At 34.6% G+C, this 23,692-nt stretch overlaps 1 protein-coding gene across 1 annotated transcript; it reads left to right on the top strand.

Annotated features, from left to right (window-relative positions):
- The first annotated feature begins 1,687 nt into the window (after nucleotides 1-1,687).
- On the top strand, nucleotides 1,688-23,692 carry LOC124643516 (segmentation polarity homeobox protein engrailed-like). The gene is made up of 3 exons (XM_047182518.1): nucleotides 1,688-2,726; nucleotides 21,941-22,032; nucleotides 22,449-23,692. The coding sequence occupies exons 1-3, from the start codon at nucleotides 1,934-1,936 to the stop codon at nucleotides 22,677-22,679; spliced, it is 1,116 nt and encodes a 371-aa protein (XP_047038474.1). The 5' UTR covers nucleotides 1,688-1,933; the 3' UTR covers nucleotides 22,680-23,692.

Below are 23,692 nucleotides of genomic sequence, written 5' to 3'. Positions count from 1 at the left end.
TTCGAGAAATTTACAAAAAATGTTTCTAACCTCAAATCAGATAAAACGCGTAATGTCAACGTTATTCGGTAAAACGGAACGTTAAAATGGGCGATCGACAACCGAATGTGTTTTAGTATATCGTCTGTGGTGTACAAATCCGTGAAAAGGAACGCAAAAAATAAATAAATGTCTCTGGTTTTTGCGTTAAGTGTCATTTGTGATTAGCTGTCATTAGTGTTATTCCGTATCTCTTCGAGTTGCGTGAATGTACTATGATGTTATTTCAAATAACATCTTATTCTTCTTAGTATGCACGAGCGAGCGAAGCGAGCTCGCGACTTAGGGCACCCCCGACTCGGATAGGTTAGGTTCGAAGGGGATGGCGGGGTCTGCAAGACCCCGCCATCCCCTTCGTGGTTATTTTTTTTTAAACCACCCAGAAGTAGGAGCCCCGCGTAGCGGGGCTCCGTCGACTTTGCCTTTGTTTGTATTGATTAGAAGTACTTGCACTTAATTTTCCGACCGTAGTGGGTGATTATAGTGTTTTGAGGTTAGGTTACAAATATCTATTTTTCTCAAAAGTTATGCGTTACCTTGTAACGGGAGTGGTACCAGAGGATAGGGGTGGAGCCCCCCACCACCCTCCCCCCCTTTTCCTCCCCCTCCGCCTGCCAAACGATACTAAATTTTTACCGAGTGTTTTGTTTTGGTTCCGTAGCTTTAAATATTTCGGAAAGAAACGACATCAATAATACCTACACTAAGTCGGACAAATGCTTGTGCTGAAAACTGCATTAAAATCGGTTCCGCCAGACCTGAGATAATCGCGCTCAAATAACAATAATACCAACATGCCAAACTGAGAATCTCGTCGGTTAAATTATAAAATAAAAAAATAATACCTAAATACTTTTTTCGCGGTAATATCCAAAGCTATTTTTTTTTTCAAGTGGTTACAAAAATTAATATGTAGGTAGTAACAAACTTGGCATTGTTTGTATTCATTGGGGAAAGTATAACATAAAAAGAAAAAATATCATTAAATCCTGCAGGTGAACATTTTTATCTTGTTAGTAATTTAGTACTATTTTTTAAATCAAAAATAATTATTGAAATAAAAATTTGTGACCCAAAAACCGCTAAAAAGCGCAAATCCACGCCATTTTTACAGAACCCTAAACAGTAATTACATTCAGCAATAATACGCCAACAATTGTAGATTTTTATCGCGCCCATACAATTCAATATTAACTAACACAACTTAATTATACGTATTATGTTATAATTTCTTTAAAAAATCCCACTTCGCCGGTATCCGATCAATAATTCAACATGGCGTACGTCTATCAATATAATAATTCTGTCAAACTTTAATTGAAATTCCGTACAAAGCCTCCGCCAGTATTATTGATACATTATGAGTACGCGAAAGAGCCATACAGGCAATTTACAACTGAATTACAAATCTGGCTGGAGCCCCACTAAACATACACTTGGGTTAAATCAATTGTCAGACACCCATCTCTTTTTACCTTGAGCAACACCCATAAGTTAGACGAGGATAAAATACTCAAAAGATGTTGTCGAGCAATGAAAAGCCGATGGTTAACGCCTACAAAACGAATGGGGAAGGGTAAAAAGCTTGTTTGTTCGGGGGCGTGTCTCCGTCACGAGATGAGGGGCGCAGTCACTCGGCAGCCGCCGCCGAGAACAGTCTCGCGTCACACGCAACTGACATTTCAATCTGACAGCCCGGCTGCCCATCACGCGCCCTTCAAAAAAACATAGTTCGCGAATTAAGAAGTAACCGTAATCGATTCAGATAAATATTAATGTGGAGACTGTGTTCCATTCAAATTGCGCTGACAACATCTTGTACTGTATACATTTGTGCACTGTGCTGTATAATGTATTGAGAGACTTTTAATTGGTTCCGTACATTGTGGATAAAATGGCTTTTGAAGACCGCTGCAGTCCTAACCAGGCGAACAGCCCTGGGCCTGTGACGGGAAGAGTTCCTGCTCCTCATGCAGAGAACACGATGAACTACTGCCCCCAAAGTCAGTATACTTGCACAACTATAGACTCAAGGTATGAACGTACCTCCCCTAACATGATGATAGTCAAAGTGCAGCCAAACTCTCCCCCACCAAGTCCTGAGAACCAAAACGAGATGGACAGCTTCCAGAACTACTACCGACCAGATACGCCTGACGTTAAACCGCAAATCAACCAAGAAGACCAGAGATTTGATGCAGAAAAATTAAGAATTCAACGGCCACAGCCGTCGGTGCCTATAGCGTTCTCAATTAATAACATTTTACACCCTGAATTCGGTTTGAATGCGTTGAGAAAAACGAATAAAATTGAGGGTCCGAAGCCAGTTGGGCCTAACCACAGCATTTTATATAAGCCTTATGATCTTTCAAAACCGCAGAATGAGTTCCAAAAATACAGCTTTGACTACCTAAAATCTAAAGAGTCAGAATTCAGTTCTTTACCTCCTTTGGGGGGATTAAGACAGACAGTTTCCCAAATAGGGGAACAGGTACCCAAAGAGAGAGAGTTGCCGAAAATTATTGAGAACCAGAAGAGGCCTGATTCTGCTAGTTCCGTGGTCTCTTCAACTTCGAGTGGTGCTCTGTCCACTTGTGGCAGTACAGATACGAACAGCCAATCGGGAAATGGTACATTATGGCCAGCATGGGTATATTGTACCAGGTACAGCGACAGACCCAGTTCCGGTGAGTGGCTATTTTTTTTATACATTTTTTTTTGTGGTAATGGTAGCTCGGTACAGGTGTTTTCGTTTTTCTGAAGATATTATTGCGGCTTCGTAACGTTTTTTTGTGTGAAACTGTTTGTTTTGCGTGTAACAGGAGCTTTTGAGTTTTTTTCGTTCAAGTACTTGGTTTTTTTGAGTATTTTTTAATGTGGTTTGAAAGTTACTGTCAGTTGTAGGTCGTTAGGTTAGGTTAGGTATACTTTAGGTATTACAGAACTTTTTTAGGTATTCATTTAAAAAACTTAAGCGTATATTTTTAATACTTTACATGGACGACATTATTATCAATCTGCCAAGCTTTACAACAACTAACACAAAAATAAAAACACCTTTTTAAAACCATTTCAATGGATTCAAAAATGAAACTTCGTGCTTCACAATCATTACACAATTCGATACGTCTAAAATATGCCGTTTGGACAAAAACACACATAAATATTTTGACAATGAGCTCTCATTGTGTATTTATTAGAATATATTACCCGTTCCAAGTGATCCGGAACAGGGATGAATATTTTGTTTGTTGACACATCACTACAGATGTAATAATGCAATGACTTTCGTATTTATATATTCAAAATGTTCCTTTTTTGTTTTATGAATTAATATTGGGTTGAATGCGGTGTCCTTTATGAGAATTCTAATGTAAGACATCTTTATTGCATTTTAAAATTATAATGCGTTGGTTGTATTTTTTTATTTAGTAAGTAGCTGTGTATTTGTTTTGATTGAGCAGATAAACAGAATTTTAAGTTCATCATCTGCCTAGCCTTTTCCCAACTATGTTAGGGTCGGCTTCCAGGCTAACCGAATGCAGCTGAGTATCAGTGTTTTACAAGGAGCGACTTCCTATCTGACCTCCTCAACCCAGTTACCCGGGCAACCCAATACCCCTTGGTAACACTGGTATCAGACTTACTGGCTTCTGATTACCTGTAACGACTGCCAAAGATGTTCAAATGACAGCCGGGACCTAAAGTTTATCTTGACTTTTTAGTAAAAATACGTGAGTCAGGCTCATTGGTGAACCGTCGGATCTTTTGACGGTAGGGTAATATGCTCTACTTTACTTTGTAATGGTAAATTACTGTTTTTCTTTTTAATAAAGGAAGGTTGACAATTTAGCTTTTTTTTGTTCGTCTTATCTTTGCTAATTGGTGCTTGATTTTCGTATTCGTTTTTTTTTATAATTGATTGATTTTTTTTCGGAAATTAGTAACAAATCGTTTAGAAATAAGTAATTAAAAGCGGATTTTAGTAGGTTAGATATTTTTTTCTAATAGTCGGGTTTTAAAGCGAGTTGGAATTTTTATATCTGACCTGTCGTTTGTATGAACTGTCAAAATGACATTAAGTTTGACAGCAACTTAGAGTTAGTTTTCTCTAGCGAAAGTTTTAGTGACAATCTCCTTTATCATTCTGACCTTGAGGTCAAAAATATATTGACAGGATTACTTAAGTATATGAATTATTTATTTATAACTTAGTTACCAGCTGTTCCACGTAGGTTCACCCGCGTCCCGTGGGGACTACCTACTGACTGTACTCTGATGAAATATAGCCTATGTTACTCGGGAAGAGTGTAGCTTTTCAACAGTGATTTCTTTGCAAATCTGTTCAGTAGTTTCGGAGTCTTTAGGATACAAACAAACAAAAAAAAATCCTCTTTATTATAATATTAGTATAGATAACGGTTTATTAGTATTTTGAAATGAGGTACGTATTATAGGTATGCGACTCAAAACTGGGTTTCTTTTACACACTAACATTTTATTAAGGGAATTTAAAGAAATTTAGCAAAAACATAGCTTAAACATCAGAATATAATACAGACTTTTTACCCGGGTAGGTAATTCCTTCAAGACACGAGTGAAATAGCGAAGTACAGAGTTTTAGATCCAGTTTTTTTTATTTCTTTTTATTGTAAATAGATACATAACAGATATGTAAATATTTGTAAATGTGTTTGTAGAGAGTAAATAAACATTTATTATAGCCTACCTATCAATATTGCGCGTCAATAATATATTCAAACACTGGTTGTCTGTATGTCTGTCATCATGTATAACACATCATTGTTTTTGTAGGTATTGTATGGTAATGTCGTGTATTTTTAATAGGATGTGGGTCTATGGGACTGTTTTAACATTGCAGGCTAGGGACTATATATTTTGTGAATAGGTCTGTTTTAATTACTAGTATATTAGTAGTCATTTTAATAAAACTTTGTTATCGCTAGGTTTTTCTCAAAATATTGAATCCGTTTAATTTTCCCAATAAGATTTTTTAACCTACAAAATGGAATACACAAAAATTAAAAAAAAAAAAAAAAAACTATTTACAAAGCCTACCTAGTTTACAAAAAGTTATATTGATTACTGGATATTTCTATGAAAAAAAAAGAAACTCAATAAATATCTAGTTACTTGGGTACAAATAAGATTTCGCTATCATCGAATCTCATTAGCTTCACACAAGACTATATTCATACACCTATAAGTTTGTTGTAAAAACAACATTTTGTACCACACACTTCCTTTCAACAATAATACCATAGCAATATTTTGCATAAAATCAAAGTAAAAACTACTTAACTTCTAACTCAACATTTCAACAATACACAATTCTGTTGACGTCCGTGTCAACAACATGGCTGCCTGACAGCTGTCAAAGTGACAGCTGACTGATGCGGGAAATGGCGGGAGACATACGTAAATGTGAAGTTTTCTTTGAAATAACTGTTGAAGTGGGTTTAAAGTGATGTTTGTTTTTGAATATTAATGATGATTTGGTAGATAATGTTAGGTAAACATTGATTTTTTTAATATTCAGAGTTTTTAATGACATAAGGTGCGTTTCCGTCATTTATTAGGTTAAGGTTTATACCAAACTAGCTTATGCCCGCGGTTTCACCCGCGTCCCGGATGGTGACAAAAACTATCCTATGTCCTTCTCCTGGTTCTAAACTCCCTTCCTGCCAAATTTCAGCTAAATCGGTTCAGCCGTTCTTGCGTTGTAAGTGAAGTAACTAACACGACTTTCTTTTATATATATAGATTTCCCGTAATGAAAAACCTCTAATATATCAATAGAACAGGTACTGTATTATTAAAAACACCTAGATTTATAAGCATCGTTTTACTACATATAATAACGATATAACCAGCGCTTAGAAGTTTTTGCGTTTTTTAATACCGTTGAAAAATTGCAATTGTGCCGTCGGGGATGCAAACGAAATCGTAGCTTGTACAGGACATTCTTAATAGAACTAAGATTTATTAGCGGTGGGAGGAGTTTTGCTATTTTTACACTAAATAGATTTCCTCATAGGAATATAATAATGCGTTTAAAGTAGAAGCTAATTAGTGCAGCTTAATGTATGACTGAAGAGGTAATATTGACAATAAGCTATGTAATTTGCAACTATGGGTTAGCTATTTAGAAAGAGTTTTGCAGCTTACCTAAAACCAATAAGAAGTATTATTAGAATTAAATTCCCATTAAGGAGATAATAGTTTAACACTAAATCATTACAGAAATCGAAGAAACACCAACAGTTTCAATTCATTTAAAACTACAAAGTTGCAATGAAGATCATTACTGAAGTTCGCCATTTTGTTGCGAAGACAATTTCTCGAAAATAACATTATAATGGATATCAAAAAAATCTAGTAGAATTCAGTAATAAGCCGCGCTTATGAACCGGCTTGATCTTTCATCGGGCCGGCTAAAACGCTCATTATTAAAAAAAATGCTTTGACAACATAATTATAGGGGACCAATTATTAATAAATATACCCATTAAACATTATTCCACCTTATTTTCTTGTGTATAAGGTCTAATTTCGCAATACCGACGGAAAAACTTAACACATTGACACTACGTTTATTTTCCATAACGGTTCACAATTTTATGTTTTGCAGTTGGCGAAATGTTGCTAACTGAAATTAGTGTTTTTTTCTTTGTAATAAGAGCGGTAATTGATTGATTTTTACCAATTAATAGTAGCGTGTATATTTGTACGATTTACAGGCGAAGTAATGAAACAATTTAACTCAATTATATAGTGCAATTATCATTTTTTTTTCGAGCTCCCGCCATTTTGTTACGCAGCCGTAATGTTGGCAACGCCCAGTAGCATTTAAGGTGTGATTCTGTCGGAGATATAAATTATTTTTACAACAAAATATGGTTTCGATAAATATTTTTTTTCTTTTAAGTATTAAAGGTGTGAAATGAGTAATAATATTTATTTATTACGCATTGAACTTTTGAGTTGGTTATTATTTTTGGTCCTGATAAGGTTTTTTAATGGATTTTGTATTGAACACACCTTTTTATAAAAGGTTACTTAATTAATCAGCAATCAAAATTTATTTTGGAGTCATTATATCACTGATTTTATCGGATTAACGTTACTTCACAAAAAACTATTATATTATTTTTTATCTTCTTTTATTTATTTATTTATTTATTTTATTTATTTTATTCTTTATTGTACACAAAAACATATAAAAAAAAGACACACAACACAGAGAAGACATGTACAAAGGCGAGCTTAACCCAGAACTGGGTTCTCTAACAGCAAACCTTAGAGCGATAGAGAGATGCGATAGGGAAGAGAAAATTTAAAGTGCACAACATTAAACAAAACAAAGATGAAACTACATAACATAAAATATATACATATAAATAAAACATAAAATATAATAAATAAATAAATACATACATACAAATAAGGTAAGGCTTTTATTTATTTATTTTGCAACAAAAATTATGTGCAGAGTTATTTACAAGATTTTACAAAAAAAAAAAAAATGAAAAAACAGGTAAGTATTTAAACTAAATTAAAAAAAAAAGAACGTACAGTATCAGGTACTAAAATAGTTTGAAAATCATTTTTAAAAAAATCTTCCCTCTATAAAGCGAGTGATACCGCGGGAACCATATTATATTCTAGCTAACTATAACGCGATTACCCACACAAAGATATAAATAATCACGCACACACAAACAAAACAATAGCAATTATTCAATTAACACAATAATTCTGCACAATTACATAGTTTCTGAGAAATTAACGAAACAAACGAGTTTATCGTCGCTTTGTCTATGCCTCGCAATACAACGAGGTGTGTAATCGACCGTGGATGATTGTCTATGGTTCCGTACATTACGTTTAGTTGCAAATCCGGTAATTCTAATAAAAGAGTTAAGAAAAACAATACTTAGGTACACACAGGTACAATCTACATTTATTTGTCACACATCTAATTGAGATGAAATTTTATAAAAAAATAGGACACGGGTTCATCATCTGCCTAGCCTTTCCCTAACTATGTTGGGGTCGGCTTCCAGTCTAACCGAATGCAGCTGAATACCAGCGTTTTACAAGGATTGAGTGCTTATCTGATCTCCTCAACCCCGTTACCCGGGCAACCCAATACCCCTTGGTAATACTGGCTGTCAGACTTACTGGCTTCTGACTACCCGTAACGACTGCCAAAGATATTCAAAGACAGCCGTATTAAGAACCTAATAAATGGTTTTTCTCACCCTGTAGAAGTCGTTGTTACAATTCCACGTCAGAGGCCGTCAGGCGGATTTGAGAAAACTGACACTAGGACTTGTTACGTGATTAAACCTGCAGCTCACTCGATGAGAAAAATACCACCGTAAGATCAAAGAGTTAAACTGAACCCTAAAAATCGTTAACCGCGAAAAACCAGCAAGTTAATTACCCGTTCAACTGTAACTCTATAGTGTCCCAAAAAGGTAACCTTGGTAGTTAAAAATGACTGCAGTTATAAATATGTGCGACCTTTAGTTTATTGCTTAGGTGTTTACAGACGGATGGATTTTCTTATTTTTTGTTTGTATATGTTAACAGTTCACACATTTTTAGTGATTCGTTTGTTTGAGAGTTTTCAATGGTAGATTTGTAGTAATTTATGGAGGTTAAGAGTTTGTGTGAACGTGGTAATATCTGAGGAAGTAGTGGAGCGATTTGAAAAAATATTTCAGTGTTAGATACTCAAATAGATAGCCCACATAGATGCAAATGCAAATTTTTTGTCAATTGCTCTATATAAAATCGGGGCTTCGGGATTGACGGGGCTGCGGGATTGCTCGCGCGAGTAATGGCTGATTTACATTGAGTCAGTAACTGACGTCAGTCCACTGACAAGTCAGTGCTGACCCGGCACTGCCATCGTGTAAATTGATTTGAAGTCAGTACAGTACTGACACGTCAGTACTAACTTCAATGTACGAGTTCGCTCCCCCTCCACCCGCGCCAGTGCTACTGACCGCGTGTAAATACGCCCAAGTCAGTGAAGTCAGTCGCTGCCGCTCTATTGAATAAGGACCTCGCTTCCTAATTTCGAAAGGACATTCCAGAAGCTAAAAATGTCAGCGTAATTTCGAGTTTCACTTTGGCTGGCAAGGCGTCTCTCATAAATGTGTCTTGACGCTGAACAGAGCCTGATAATAACATAAGCAAATCGTCAAAGTTTTTTGGCGTCATTCTTAAAGCCAGTTTGTATTCTTTAGGATCTTCAGTTCTCAACTGGGTTAACAACAGAGAACCCCCAGTTATGTCTCTGTCCTCTATCCATTTTCTAATCCAAATTCGTTTCTCTTTAGATATCTCTTCTTCACACATATCACTTAGTTCTTGCATCATTACTGAGGTACATTTTCTTAACAAATTATTAACTTTTATTTTTTGCTGTTTTCGAGAATTCATTTTTCCGCACTGACTTTACGAACGTGTGTACACCAAAAGAAATATCATCGACTACTGACGAAACACTGACTTCGTGTAAATAGCACGCGTCAGTTTTCGGCGCCTACACTGACGTCAGTTACTGACTCAATGTAAATCAGCCTTTACCGCTACGCTGGTACATAAAGGGCTTAAGAAGGAACGTGACGGGATTTAGTCAGTAAGAGTCTGACACTCCCTCACGCTGCACCCACAGCGGGAGCCGTCATTTGATGATTTCCCACGAAAAAAGTCTCTATATAAATTACTAGCTTCTGCCAACGGTTTCACCCGCATCCCGTGGGAACTACTTCCCGTACCGGGATAAAAAGTAGCCTATAGCCTTCCTCGATAAATGGGCCATCTAACACTGAAAGAAATTTTTAAATCGGACCAGTAGTTCCTGAGATTAGCGCGTTCAAACAAACAAACAAACAAACAAACTCTTCAGCTTTATAATATTAGTATAGATGATAAATTTCAATCTTCTATCGTTTAACAAAGGATAGTTCTGTTATAGAAACTCAAAGCTACTGCTAGTTTCTGCTTACCTCCTCATCATCAAAATCGTGATGTTATAATGGTGTGCCACCTGATCAAACTAAACTAAAAACGATCGGAAAACCTTCAACTTAACTACAATTTAACTCAGTATGATAGAAATGTCTGTACAGTTGGACACAAAAGTGTTTATGATAAAATTATTTTATATACAGTATCGATATTTATTTTTCATCGATGTATCTTCTAGGTAAACAAGAACCTAGTCAGTTTTTTTTCTTAAGGTAAGTATCATAATAGTAACGAGTTATATTTTTTACTCAAAAAGCTGAAAAAGCTCATTTTAACTTTTATCATAATTGTTTTTTAAACCAACTAATGTTTATTAAATGATAGCATTTTTATTTTTTTATCCGACTAAACATATCTCTTACGGGCGAGTTATTTATTTTCAAGACTTCTTTGCACAACAGCAAGCAATAATGTTGTTGCATTACCTAATTTTAATTGCCAATGTCAGAAGAAATATTTTTTGTACGACAAGCATTTCCTGGAAAATATATTCCTGTCAGTATGTATATGTATTTTTTTCTGACAATTTATGTCAGTGCATGTTACACTCACGTTTTGATGTAAATATTATGCATTCATGCATGTCAATGCGTTTATAGGGCTAGTTTATATTCATGACAAGTTTATTTAAGTGACTGTGAAATAAAAACTATTTTTTTCATACCTCCTATCTGTTAAGAAAGAAATACTGAATTAATGTTCGTGTGGGTTATATTCAAATACTTACATATTAACAGAACAACAAACATATTAACAGTTAAAATTAAAACTGTTCTAGTAAAAAACTAAAAACTAGTAATTTTCATCATTTCTTGTTATGTTTCTAAAATATAGATTTTTTCGAAAAAATCTTGGGAAAAAATTATTAAAATTCAATTTTATACAAAACACTTTTGCACCTACCTGTACTTCGTTTATAAGTACCACCCATCTCAGTTAATTAGTGCGGACCTTCCCGCTACTGTGACAATTGGTATTACAGAGAAACCAGTGATGTGCGTCACTTATCGACATATCGATAGATAGAAGGAGGAATAGTTCGATACATTGTAAAAAAACTAAAATACGGGATCTTTTTACAAAATTACAATACTATGAAAAAACGTTACTTTTCTTGGCAGTTAAGTAAAAATAACTAATGCGGTTACATCAATCACGATAATAATTGATTCAAAAAGTGGTTTTACTGACAAAATAGCTAATACGAGTAATATTTTATAAATAATATTTAACTCGTTACAATATTGAAATAGGAGTACACCAACACTAAACGACAAACTCTATATATCATAGTTATAAATAATAATAAAATGCTAATTACATACAATATCTTTAAAATTATTCAATTTGATACAACTTGAGGAAGTTGTTAACCATTATTAATAACAACAAAGCTATTATTTAACAACAAAATGTCCTATAACTGGCTATTTGAAAGTAAATTGCTTAATACTTTAAATATTATGACGGAGACATAATTTCTTAAGCAATTATCGACATAGCTAGTGACTATATCACTCGCCCGCACTTTTTAATTTTTCTTGGCTCCTATTTGTCATATCAAGACAGTTAAGTTCTAAAAATGTTCCTTAATAAATAAACTATTACTCAATAAATATTTTTTTAAATAAATCTGTTGATTTCAGAGATACATGCGTTTAAATAATAAATAAATAATAAGTTCAACCAAAGATTGTTAACTTCTTAAATAAACTGTTTCGTAATAAGTATTTACAAATTGTACGTTTGTTTTACCGAGTGAGTTATTGTTTTATTTATAAAATTCAATTGGCTACTTATTATCTTCTTGTACATGTTTTTCATCGATGCGTATTGTCTTAAAATAAAGTGTATAATAGAAATACCTAGTTACAATTTCAAAAACGCGCTCAGTTATCGGAAAGTATATCTCACTCACACTTTTCTACAAAATTAATTCTTCTATGAATTTACTCAAAATTCAATACTAATATCGATTTCAAAAAATCGATAACAGATATCCGTCAATAATCGAAGGTACATCCCTAACAATGCGTCTTTATTTTTAATGGCAACCCTTTACGGTATTGTATAGGGCAATAACAGATACCAAGCTTAAGAATGGTATTGAATTTTTTAGACTAGCTCATATCCTGCGGGTTTGGCTGAATTTTTATGGTTTTATTATTGAGAATTAATTTGGATAGGTATGTCGATAAGTTATGAGCTTTAAGGCTGGTCCCAATAATCGATCTATCTTTGGTTTTGCTTACGAGTGAGAGGAACTTGACATTACTTGTATGTAGCAAATGTCAAAATTCACAATTAATCAATTTCCAATTGAAAGCTCTGTGGGTTTTGCAGTTTTGTTTTAATTTTGTGATACATACTTAGAAAATATAGAAAGTTGGATTAACTATAATTGCAATATCGATAAAATTATAAGCGTAAATAACATTATTTCTTTTTCATCTAAATCAAACAAATAAAAAAAATAGGATGAATAAAATGTTATTTTCACCCAGTATTATTTTTTCTTCCCATCACTACAAAAAAAAGTATCGACAAAAATCATCGACACATCCCATCCCTAGCTACTAAGAAAGGCCCACCATGCGCAGGAGTTTTTGCTTGTCAAAAAGAATGTACTAATAACTTGATTTGGTTCGTTTATCGTGAATCGTTCTTGATAAAGGGGTAGGCAGAATTCTAAGTCGTAACATTCATGCGCTTGCGCACATTTAATATTACCTGTAAGTATTTTTATTGATTTTCGGTAAATCGGGATTAGTGGTGTTTTTTGGTGAATTTAATTTTGTGTTTTTTTAATAACTGTGCGGTTAGATCAACCTGTCTTACCAAGGGGTATTGGGTTGCCCGGGTAACTGGGTTGAGGAGGTCAGATAGGCAGTCGCTCCTTGTGGCACACTGGTACTCAGCTGCATCCGGTTAGACTGGAAGCTGATACCAACATGTTGGGAAGAGGCTGAGTTAGATTTGCTAGATTTTTTTATTAAAATTATATTAATTTGACTGTTATTTTTGATTTTCGATTTTAGTAATAAGCAATGACAAAATTATAAGCAATATGTTTTGAGAAATTTTGAGTTCACTTTTGACTCTACTCTATATTTTTTTTATTTACATACTCTTTTATCCCTTTCCAAAATCTCCAAACCAAATAAAAAAAAACAATAATATTGGCATCAAACCAATTCAAATTCCCTTTGTAACAAAAATCTTAGCCCCCGCAAGAGGGTGTTAAAAACAAAGCATTTCTATGTAATAGAAAACCACCCCAATACCCCTGAAAAAATCAAAGCAAGAAAAAATCTAAGATAGTAAAAAAACTTCAATGGAAAACCAACTCTATTACCTAAGATAAAGGACTCAACATTTTTTTTGTAAGTTCTGTAAGAAGGTATGAAAAAAATGTTCAAGCGATTATAGGCTTTATTGTTTAACTATTAAGGTTCATGTGTTTAGCAATTTTGTTTGGTATCCGTGATCTGAATATGTATTAGATTCAAGGGGGTTCCTTCTATCTGGCAGAATTTTATTTGGCCGAATTTTATTTGGCATAACACACTTGGCATAATTTTTTTTCAACGAATGTTTTTAAGGCATAAAAAATATTTAGCATAATTATTGTTTCACCGAATATTTATATGCCCGAATTTACAGTTGCATACTTTTAAGATGGCAGAATTTTATTTCGCATAATTGCTTTTGGCATAGTTAGAGTTTCGCATTATTTCGTTTCGCATAATGTATATTTTGAGAAACTATTATTTGGTATAATCTCATTTGGCGTACTATGAAGATGGAAGAATTTAATTTAGATTCAATTTATTTAGCAAATTGTCATTTATAACCTTCAATTAAAAAACATTGTATTAAAAATTGAAGCTAGTTACGAAAACGAATCGCTGCAAAACCGACACCACGTAGTCTTGTCTGCCCTACCCCTAGAGTGCAATTCAAAACCGCGTAGGCGCGGAGGGGCGAGGCGGCCTGCGAGCTGAGGCGCAGGTAGTTTTAACGCTTGCCGACGCGGCTGAGGCTGGCCGGCTCGCCGGCCAGTAAGCCGAAGCTGCGGTGGTGAGCGTGAAAACCATCTGCGACGATAAGCTCGCATGGTACCGCCGGAGCCCCGCAGCGCCGGAGCCGTGACAGAAGCCATGCTTGCTCCATGTTGCATGCTTACTTCCATACTGCATGCCTGCTTGCATTCTGCATGCTTGAAATTCTGACTGACAACTTTCTGCTAAATGATGTTTCTACTATTTAAGTATTATGAATATGAAATTTATGCCTAAAGATGATTCTGCTTGCCAAAATTATGCGTTTTTAAATTATGCGAAATGAGTGTATGCCACAGGATTTTCTGCGAAATGAAGGTTATGCCAACTGTTGGTATGCAAAATAAGATTATGCCATAAAAAGTTCTGCCATAAAGGGGGGACCCGATTCAAGGATGTGTGAAGATTATTTCGTTTTTGAAGTGGGGATACAAAGATTAATATATGTTTTTTGTACTTTCATAAACAGAAAATATTTTTTTGTACTTTCAAAAATAGCTGAAACGATTTGAAAATTCTTTCACTGTTACAAAGATACACTATCCCCGAGTAAAATAAGCTGTATTTTATAGTAGTAGGGATAAGAAGTTCGCTTGGAAACCGAGGGAAAACGCCTAGTTGTTTTATAATTTGTCACATACAAAAATACATACAAATACGTCTGTTATCATTTCGCTGTAAAATATAATTGACTCTGTGCATTTTTCACACGTAAGCTAAGCAGTCCCCATCAGGACGAAAATATGAACTGTATGAAAATGCCATATCTAAAATTTACAATTCTGTGTTGCATAAATCAATTTTCACACGCAAAAGTGGTTTAGAAGGAAATGTTTTTCTTCGCTTACAATTTTTGCAGTATTCAGTAGTCTTGACGTGACAAACAAACAGAGTACTATCGCATTTGTTATATTTATAATAATCAAAATTTCTGTTATTTAACATCTTTGGCAGTCGTTACGGGTAATCAGAAGCCAGTAAGTCTAACACCAGTCTTATCAAGGGGTACTGGGATGCCCGGGTAACTGGGTTGAGGAGGTCAGATAGGCAGTCGCTCCTTGTAAAGCACTGGTACTCAGCTGCATCCGGTTAGACTGGAAGCCGACCCCAACATAGTTGGGAAAAGGCTAGGCAGATGGTGACTTATAATGATTGTAACCATAGAAACTCATAAACAACTTAATTAAGTTATTAAAAGCTTCTGTTTTTAACAGTTAAATACTAAACTGGTTTAAACCGGTTCCCGCGGAATGGAGTTATTCGTAGTGAGAGGTTGTCTGTCCGTTTATCACCATTTTTGTTGGGAACTGCTTTATTTACGTAATGTGAATTTATATTTGCTTTTTGCGAAATATATTCAATTACATACGCCAATTTCTCGAAATATACTAATAGGAGACCATTTATTACATACCCAATTCCTCCATTTTTTTCAGAAACAGAATAAACGCCCGTTTTTCTTCCGTTTTAACTTAAAAAATCGTAGTAAACAATCGATTCAAGAAAACTGACATTTATTTTGTCAAATTAACCTAAATGTCATCATAATACGACCTCAAAGTCCGCCATTTTGGATTCTACATGAACAACTAAATACGTGCAAACAAAACAAATTAAGACCCACAAAGTGATTAAAATACATTATTTCAACCCCTAACTTGGACCATTAAAATACTTTACAACCCCATCGGACATTTAACAGGACAAATTACCCCATATATTTATGAGATTACCAAGTCTAAATAATCATTGTTTATAGTCTTGTCCAAGAGTTTGAGTTATAGGCTATTTTTTATCCAGGTGCGGTAAATAGGTAAAAATACATTTTTAATGTAGTATGATGATTGATAGTTTTAAAAATTGCTTTTTATTTTTACATAGTCCTGTCTTGTTAGGCGATCTTTTTCTTGTAATTTGTGTAATAATAAATACTCATTTTTACAAGATAAATGTCGTCTAAATATTCAATTTTACAAGAAAAAAATCGTATAATAAATACTACATTTCACATGAAAAATATGCATAATAATTACTTAATCAATTTTACAAGAAATTCTTCGCACCTATATAAAAGTCGAGTGAGAGTCGAGTGAGAGTCGTGGTGGCCTAGTGGGTAAAGAACCAACCTTTCGAGTATGAGGGTGTGGGTTCGATTCCAGGGTCAGGCAAGTACCAATGCAACTTTTCTAAGTTTGTATGTACTTTCTAAGTATACTTAGACACCAATGGCTGATAAAAAGGTGAAGGAAAACATCTTGAGGAAACCTGGACTATAAAAAGTCTGAAATCACCAACCCGCATTGAGCAAGCGTGGTGATTAATGCTCAATCCTTCTCCATGTGAGAGGAGGCCGCAGCCCAGCAGTGGGACGATAAAAAGGCTGTAACAGTAACAGTAACAGTATATAAAATACTGACTAAAAAAATTCACCTATTAAGAAAAATAGTACAAAAGTAATAAAAAACCCTAAATAAACGAATTAAACACCAAAAGTGTAAAATAGACGCCATATTTCTTAAACTCCCGCGTTTTAGTTAAACAAAATGGCGTCGCGTCCGTTCTTTTTTTAAAAGTGACCAACAATTTTCTCGCGCCATTCTCGTTACTGAAAATGTCCGGAACATTTTCAACTCTTGTTTAATTAAAAACTCGAATAAAAATTTACCCAGCTCCTTTATTACCCTGATGAATGGCCTTTAAAAACTGTTAAAGGAAAACAAACCGTATTTTGTGGGCATTAAAACGCATTTTTCAGTGTCGGTGCGACCGTATACTTTTTCAGAAGTCCAGTGTTTTACGATTTCCTGTGCTATTTTCGGGGCAATAAAGTACAATTTTGATTGCGGCGTTATTGTTTCGATTTGAAGTGAATTGCCGTTTGATTCTCGGAGAATCGTTTGTTATGTTCACGCTTAATTTTCTTGTGGTGTTAGCAGAATAATGTATTAAGAACTTAAAGCTTATTTGAATTGTCTAGTACTAGCCCGCGGTTTCACTCGCGTCCCGTGGGAATTACTGTCCGCACCGGGATAAAATATGGCCTATGTTACTCGGGAAGAGTGTAGCTTTCTAACAATGAAAGAATTTTTCAAATCGGTTCAATAGTTTCGGAGCATTTTGGGTACAAACAAACATAAAAAAAAAAATATTCTCTCTCAACATATCTCCGACGGCCATTGATTGGTTTCATAGTTACCTGTACGGGCGCCGGCAACGTATTCGCATTGAAGATAAATATTCTTCATGGTGTGAAACGACTGCTGGTGTGCCGCAGGGTGGCGTGCTGTCCCCATTACTCTTCGCTATATTTATTAATTCAATTTCTAATAAACTACTTTCTTCCTATCACCTTTATGCAGATGATCTCCAGATCTATTCACAGGCTCCACTGGATCAACTAGCAGAAGCAATTGAGACCATAAATAAAGATCTTAGTCAAATAGCTGAGTGGAGTAGGTGCTATGGACTAAGCGTCAACCCTCTAAAAACCCAGCTCATTGTTATCGGCAGTTCGCGGATGGTATCTAGAATTGACTGGTTTCGTCTCCCACAAGTCATTTTTGATGGTGTCCAAATACCCTTCAGTAAGAAGGTTAAGAACTTGGGAATATTCATGGACTGCAGTTTGTCTTGGGAACCACAGATGCAGGAAATCAGCAGACGGTTATTTGCTTCTGCAGGATCTCTGAGACGGCTGCGGAACTTTCTACCCACTGCCACGAAAATTGCGCTTGCACAATCTCTTTTACTTCCTATCCTTGACTATGCCGATGCCAGCTATCTTGACCTCAGAGTGGACCAACTAGATAAACTTGAGCGACTTCAAAATGTTTGTATAAGATTCATATTTGGTTTGCGCAAATATGATCATGTATCAGAATTTCGCACTAAACTCAAGTGGCTTCCTATGCGACTTCGTCGGAATGCTCATATTCTTTCTTTACTGTACTGTATTCTCTTCCACCCTACGACCCCTTCTTATCTTAAAGATCGTTTCGAGTTTGTATGTGACACGCATTCGCGGTCTCTAAGGTCATCAGAGAACTTAAAACTGAAGATGCCGGTGCATTCCACGACTTTTTATGACAAGTCATTTGTTGTCCAAGCAATTCGTTTGTGGAATGCACTGCCTGTATCTATCAGGCGCGCACAGTCTCTTGCTGTTTTCAAGAGTATGGTGAAGAGCTATTATATGAAACTTTAACACTCTCTCTACTTTCTTTATATTTATATATTTTTTTTTTCTCCCATCCAACTTTCCTTATATATGTGTATGTATTGTTTATTTGCTTATACTTGTATATATACCTTTTTAATCATTATTTGTACGCCTACTACCCGTAATATATCTATTTAAAATCGACTCCATCCAAAGGTTGTCTGTAAGAGATTGCTTTTGAGCGATAAGACCGCCTATTGTACTTACACGTATTTTTTTTGTAATGTCCTTTTCTGTTTATTTTGGTGTACAATAAAGAATATTCTATTCTATTCTATTCTATTCTATTCTATATTCTTTATTATTTTTGTAAGAATAGATAAAGTAGGCAACTACACATGTGTGCTCGAGCAAAAGTCATAGATATCTGTGACAGACTTTATAACATCCGAAAATGATGATTAAATGATTATTAATTTATTATTTCTTTGATCAACATTGGTGGTCTGCCAACTCTACTAAATGTTACAGTTTAAATTATTTATTTATTTTAGTTCAAAAGTAAACAGTAATTTATTTCAGCCATTTATATTAGTTTTTATGTGAGCAAATATACTATAATCGTGGAAGTAAAATATTATGATTTTGTGTGTTTTTTTTTCAACGAACTTTGATACAGCGATCGTAATAAATTTTAATTATTTTTACAATTTATTTTAACTCAATTTCGTCAGATTTAATAATTATTTACATTATTTTATTTTTACGACAAGTTTTTCTACAAATTCTCTGAAAAAAACAGACAAAAATCTGCTTGGTCTTTTCCCAACTATGTTAGTAGGCTTCCTGTCTCACCGAATGCAGCTGAGTACCAGTGTTTTACAAGGAGTGACTGCCTATCTGACATCCTCAACTCAGTTACCCGGGCAACCCAATACCCCTTGGTAAGACTGCATATCAGACTACCCGTGAAGACTGCCAAAGATGTTCATTAAAAAATTCAAAATACACCATTTTAAAAACAAAATCCCCCCTACATATATTACGTTACCCCTTCTCCCGCACCTAGCTAACTATTTCAAGCCTATCAGCACTCCATTACAGTTTAAAACGAAACAACAAAAGGTACAATCGGCCGCATCTAGCTTGGCGCAATAAATTCACAACATTTAACATTATCGTGGAAACGGGAGCCGTAAACACTTCTGCGCCTTCCTGTACTTGTGTGGTTTATTTTTTTCGCTCGCTGAAGAATTTTATTCGACGGCTTCTAGTGTGGGAATGTGAAACAATATGGCCGCCGTTTTTAACCAACTTTGATAAAAAGAGGATCGCATTTAACGTGTGCTTGGGCGTGATTTATCAGACGTTTGGCAGTGCCGATTTTCATGCAGTTTTTAACTTAGTATTTGTTAGAGTTAGGAGTTTAGTAGGAAGGAGTGAGGAGTGAGGAGTTATGTAACGTACCTATTTTTTTAGTGTTTTTTTTATGAATGCGACGACGGATAGCGGGAAATTTCAAATACAAACGTTTTCCTTTAATGTTTCACATTAAAAAAAAAACATTTAATTTTGATCAACCCATTTTCCTGCGGTAAAAAAACTTTTCAATACGATTCAGTAGTTTAGAATAAAGACTTCGATCTTTAGGGTACAAACAAACAATAAAATATTTCCTCTTTATATTAGTAAGATTTCAAGCTACATTTGAAGCATTTACCTCAAAACGTCTTGTCTTTGACAGGAAAGAGTATACAAACATATTTTTTTCTATGTATTCTTATTGTTGTGTTGGTATCTAATTGTGCTATCTTTGAATTTAGAATCTATTGTTTTTAGCTTTGTTAAGTTGGTAGTTATTTAGTGAAACCTCGTAAGGGAATCTCGGAGACAAAGTTATTGCTATCTATTGTTAGAAATTGTCAATTAGGAATGTCAAATTACTTATGTTTGAAACATACTCGCGTCTTACTACGGCCTATGTCATAATCTGCCTAGCCTTTTTCAAACTAAGTTGGGGTCGGCTTCCAGTCTGATCGGATGCAGCTGAGTACCAGTGTTTTACAAGGAGTGACTGCCTATCTGACCTCCTCAACCCAGTTACCCAGGCAACCCAATATCCCTTGGTGATACTGGTTGTCAGACTTACTGGCTTTTGACTACATGTAACAACTGCCAAAGTTTTTCAAATGACAGCTTTCAGCCGGGGCCTCTGTTTTTTTTTTCTTCACAAAAACGCAATCCTGTTGACATTTTTAACAATTATGACGTTATTTTTACTAATTTTCAAAAAACAAACAACCTAAAAACTTAACAAAATTCACACAAAACAAAAATCTTATAGAGAACTCATGAAAAAAAATATATTAACGACACAAAACAAAACTGAACTGAAAAGTGCCAATTAAAACGGCCCATTTTTCTAACAATTACGTAGTGGCACGAATGGCGAAATAAATCATGTGTTGGCATGCCAGCACGCCAGTTTAAATATTCACACTTAACACTTTTGAACGCGATAGTCGGCCATCTTGGATTTGACACTCAATTATTGTATTTAATCAGGAAATGGAGTGTTTTAGGGGTTAGCTTAAATAGCTGGAGCCATTTTGTTGTGGATGGGTGGGATAGAAGTTTCTTGGTTCTTCATCTATGCCTGAAGAAGACAGACCACGTCTTTCTAAGAGTTTTATTCGTTCCTTCATGAAATAAAACATCTTAATCTCGAGTTACGGTGACACAGACGTGTGTAGGTACGTCTTCTCTCTGAAGACTCATACTTTCATAGTGGTTAAGCTTTTAGCCCCCCCCCCCCCCCCCTTTTGGGTCAGTGGTTAAAAAAACTATAAGATTCATACGAGTACTTACATAGTGGTTAAGTTTTTAAACCCTTCTTTTTGGGATAGTGGTTAAAAAGCATAAAAAGCTGTAATGACACAACCCTTACATAAAACATTCATAATGATTTTTCTACATAATGTAAAAAAAAAAAAACTATCTAATTACACAAAATATAACTTTTTATCGATAAAATTCAACTAAGTTACATTACAAGCGCACCGCTATCATTAGGGCTCGTTAAATCATTTATTAAGGAGAATTATAGCGAAAGGGTTCCGTAGCCACGCCCCTTTTTATTGTATTTATGGTTTTGTAACCCCATCAGAGAAATTTGATTGGCTATGGTTTTCATTGTTTGTGGTTTAGAATTCATTGGTAGAAATGGATGATAATTTATTTGGTTAGGGACAGTTAGTTATACTAATATTATAAACGAGAAAGTTTGTATGGATGTATGTTTGTTACTGTATCACGCAAAAACTATTTAATTAATATATCATCTAAATATATCAGAATTATACATATACAGGCTACTTTTCACATGTATTTGGGAATTCTTTTCTCAAAATGCAGGTGAAACCGCGAATCAGAGCTAGTGGTTTTATATTTTCAAAAAATAAAAAGGATAAATAGAATATCTGTAATGTAATAAAAAAGATAAACTACAAAAAGTATTCTTATAACATATTTTTCAACCCATTTTTCCCAGTATCCACATTCGACACTGCATTTTTTAAATATTTTACTAACTCTATATTCTCTTTGTCTACAGGTCCAAGAAGTAGAAGAATGAAGAAGAAAGCCACTCCTGAAGAGAAGAGGCCCAGAACTGCTTTCAGTGCTGCCCAACTCGCTAGATTAAAGGTAAATATACTTATTTAATAATACTAGCAGTTTCCTGAAGTTGCGGCAGGGGGCTTCTGCCCGTATCCTGAAGCGAAATAATTTTGTGGTTTTGTGTGGTTTCGGAGCCTTTATGGTGCAAACAAATAGAAGAATGATTTCCTCTTTATTTCTTTAATCAAAGTCAAATTCAAATGGGCTTTTGCAGGGTCTTATGAAACGTCACACTAGACGCACGGTTCCAAAAAGACGGTCTCATGTAGAAAAGCCGCAAAGAAATTCCATGGACACTCTTTTTAAGAAAGTAATATCTTCACAATCCAAATCAGATGATCCCTTTTCCATTAAAAGTACAAAAAACAGACCCATATCATCACTTTCGTATAACATTACTTAGTTTTCAAGAACATAAACTAATGACCCTTTTTTCTTCCTAGCACGAATTCGCAGAAAACCGCTACCTAACCGAAAGAAGACGTCAAAGCCTGGCCGCAGAGCTAGGCCTAGCTGAAGCCCAAATCAAGATCTGGTTCCAGAACAAACGAGCCAAGATCAAGAAGGCTACTGGTCAGAGGAACCCGTTGGCTCTGCAGCTGATGGCCCAGGGTCTGTATAACCACTCCACAGTCACTGAAAGCGATGAGGAGGAAGAAATTAATGTTACGTAAGCCGATGTGGTATCAGAAAAATTGTGCGGTTTGTGAAAATTTGGAGGTGTGATGAGGAATTTCGGAAAATGCCTTTGGTATTGTTTTTTTGAAATAGTTGTCAATTGTTTTTTTGAGGGTTAAATGAAATATGAAAAATATTTGGTGGTCATTTTTTGGAAATTGAATTCCTTGTCAAAATTGTAGTACTGAGTAAAAAAGACGTAAAAATATAAAATGAGAAATTATGTAAAGGAAATAATTTTCAGATTTTAAATGGAAAGAAGAATCTCATTTTTATTTGAAAATCATTAAAAGTTATGATTTTAATCAGAAAAAGCGTCCATAATTTGGAAAATATATTGTAAAAATGCCATATTGAGACTAAATTAAGATATAAAACTAGTAGATGCGGATTTCAATAAATGAACTATCCGCTGTTTTGAGATTGAATTTTGGTGTTGGGTGTGTCGTACCTAATCACATTAAATTAAATACTTTAATATACTGGTTAATATATGTCGATTAGCACAAAGACAAAAAAAAATATGTAAAAAAAATCAAACAAAGTAAATAGAATAACAATGTGCAAGAATTAGAACACCATATAAGTGTACACTCTATCTCTGCTTTACACATGATGTTGTAAATTATGAAAACGAAAAATGACCTCTGTGGCTAAACCACTGAATGGATTAGGTTATTTTTTTACAATTCGCCACAGAATATCATAAAGCATATGTGATAGGATTTAATGTGATTAGGTACGACAAAACCGATATATGTTTTTGTCTAATCGAAAAACTTGGATTGGTTATTGAAATCCACAGTAAATTAAGCGTAAAATAAAGAAAATGTTCCTGGTAGTGTAAATATCTATAGACTTTAGCGTTATTTATTCCTATTGAATATAACGTAGTTATTGTAAGGTTTGTTATATAAATATACTTACTAAAATAATAATAAAATATCCACTTGACGATTGTATCTCAAAACCAATTAATAATTAGATATTTTAGCAATTAAAAACTTTT

The sequence above is a fragment of the Helicoverpa zea genome, chromosome 27 (genome assembly GCF_022581195.2).
Source record: "Helicoverpa zea isolate HzStark_Cry1AcR chromosome 27, ilHelZeax1.1, whole genome shotgun sequence".
NCBI lineage: Eukaryota > Metazoa > Arthropoda > Insecta > Lepidoptera > Noctuidae > Helicoverpa > Helicoverpa zea.
This window is presented reverse-complemented; position numbering and strand designations above follow the sequence as displayed.

Excerpts from the sequence above, each read along its gene's own strand:
- LOC124643516 (XM_047182518.1), top strand. The coding sequence starts at position 1,934 with ATGGCTTTTGAAGACCGCTGCAGTCCTAACCAGGCGAACAGCCCTGGG. Across the intron at positions 2,727-21,940 it reads CAGCGACAGACCCAGTTCCG|GTCCAAGAAGTAGAAGAATG; the intron begins GTGAGTGGCTAT and ends CTTTGTCTACAG. Across the intron at positions 22,033-22,448 it reads CCCAACTCGCTAGATTAAAG|CACGAATTCGCAGAAAACCG; the intron begins GTAAATATACTT and ends TTTTCTTCCTAG.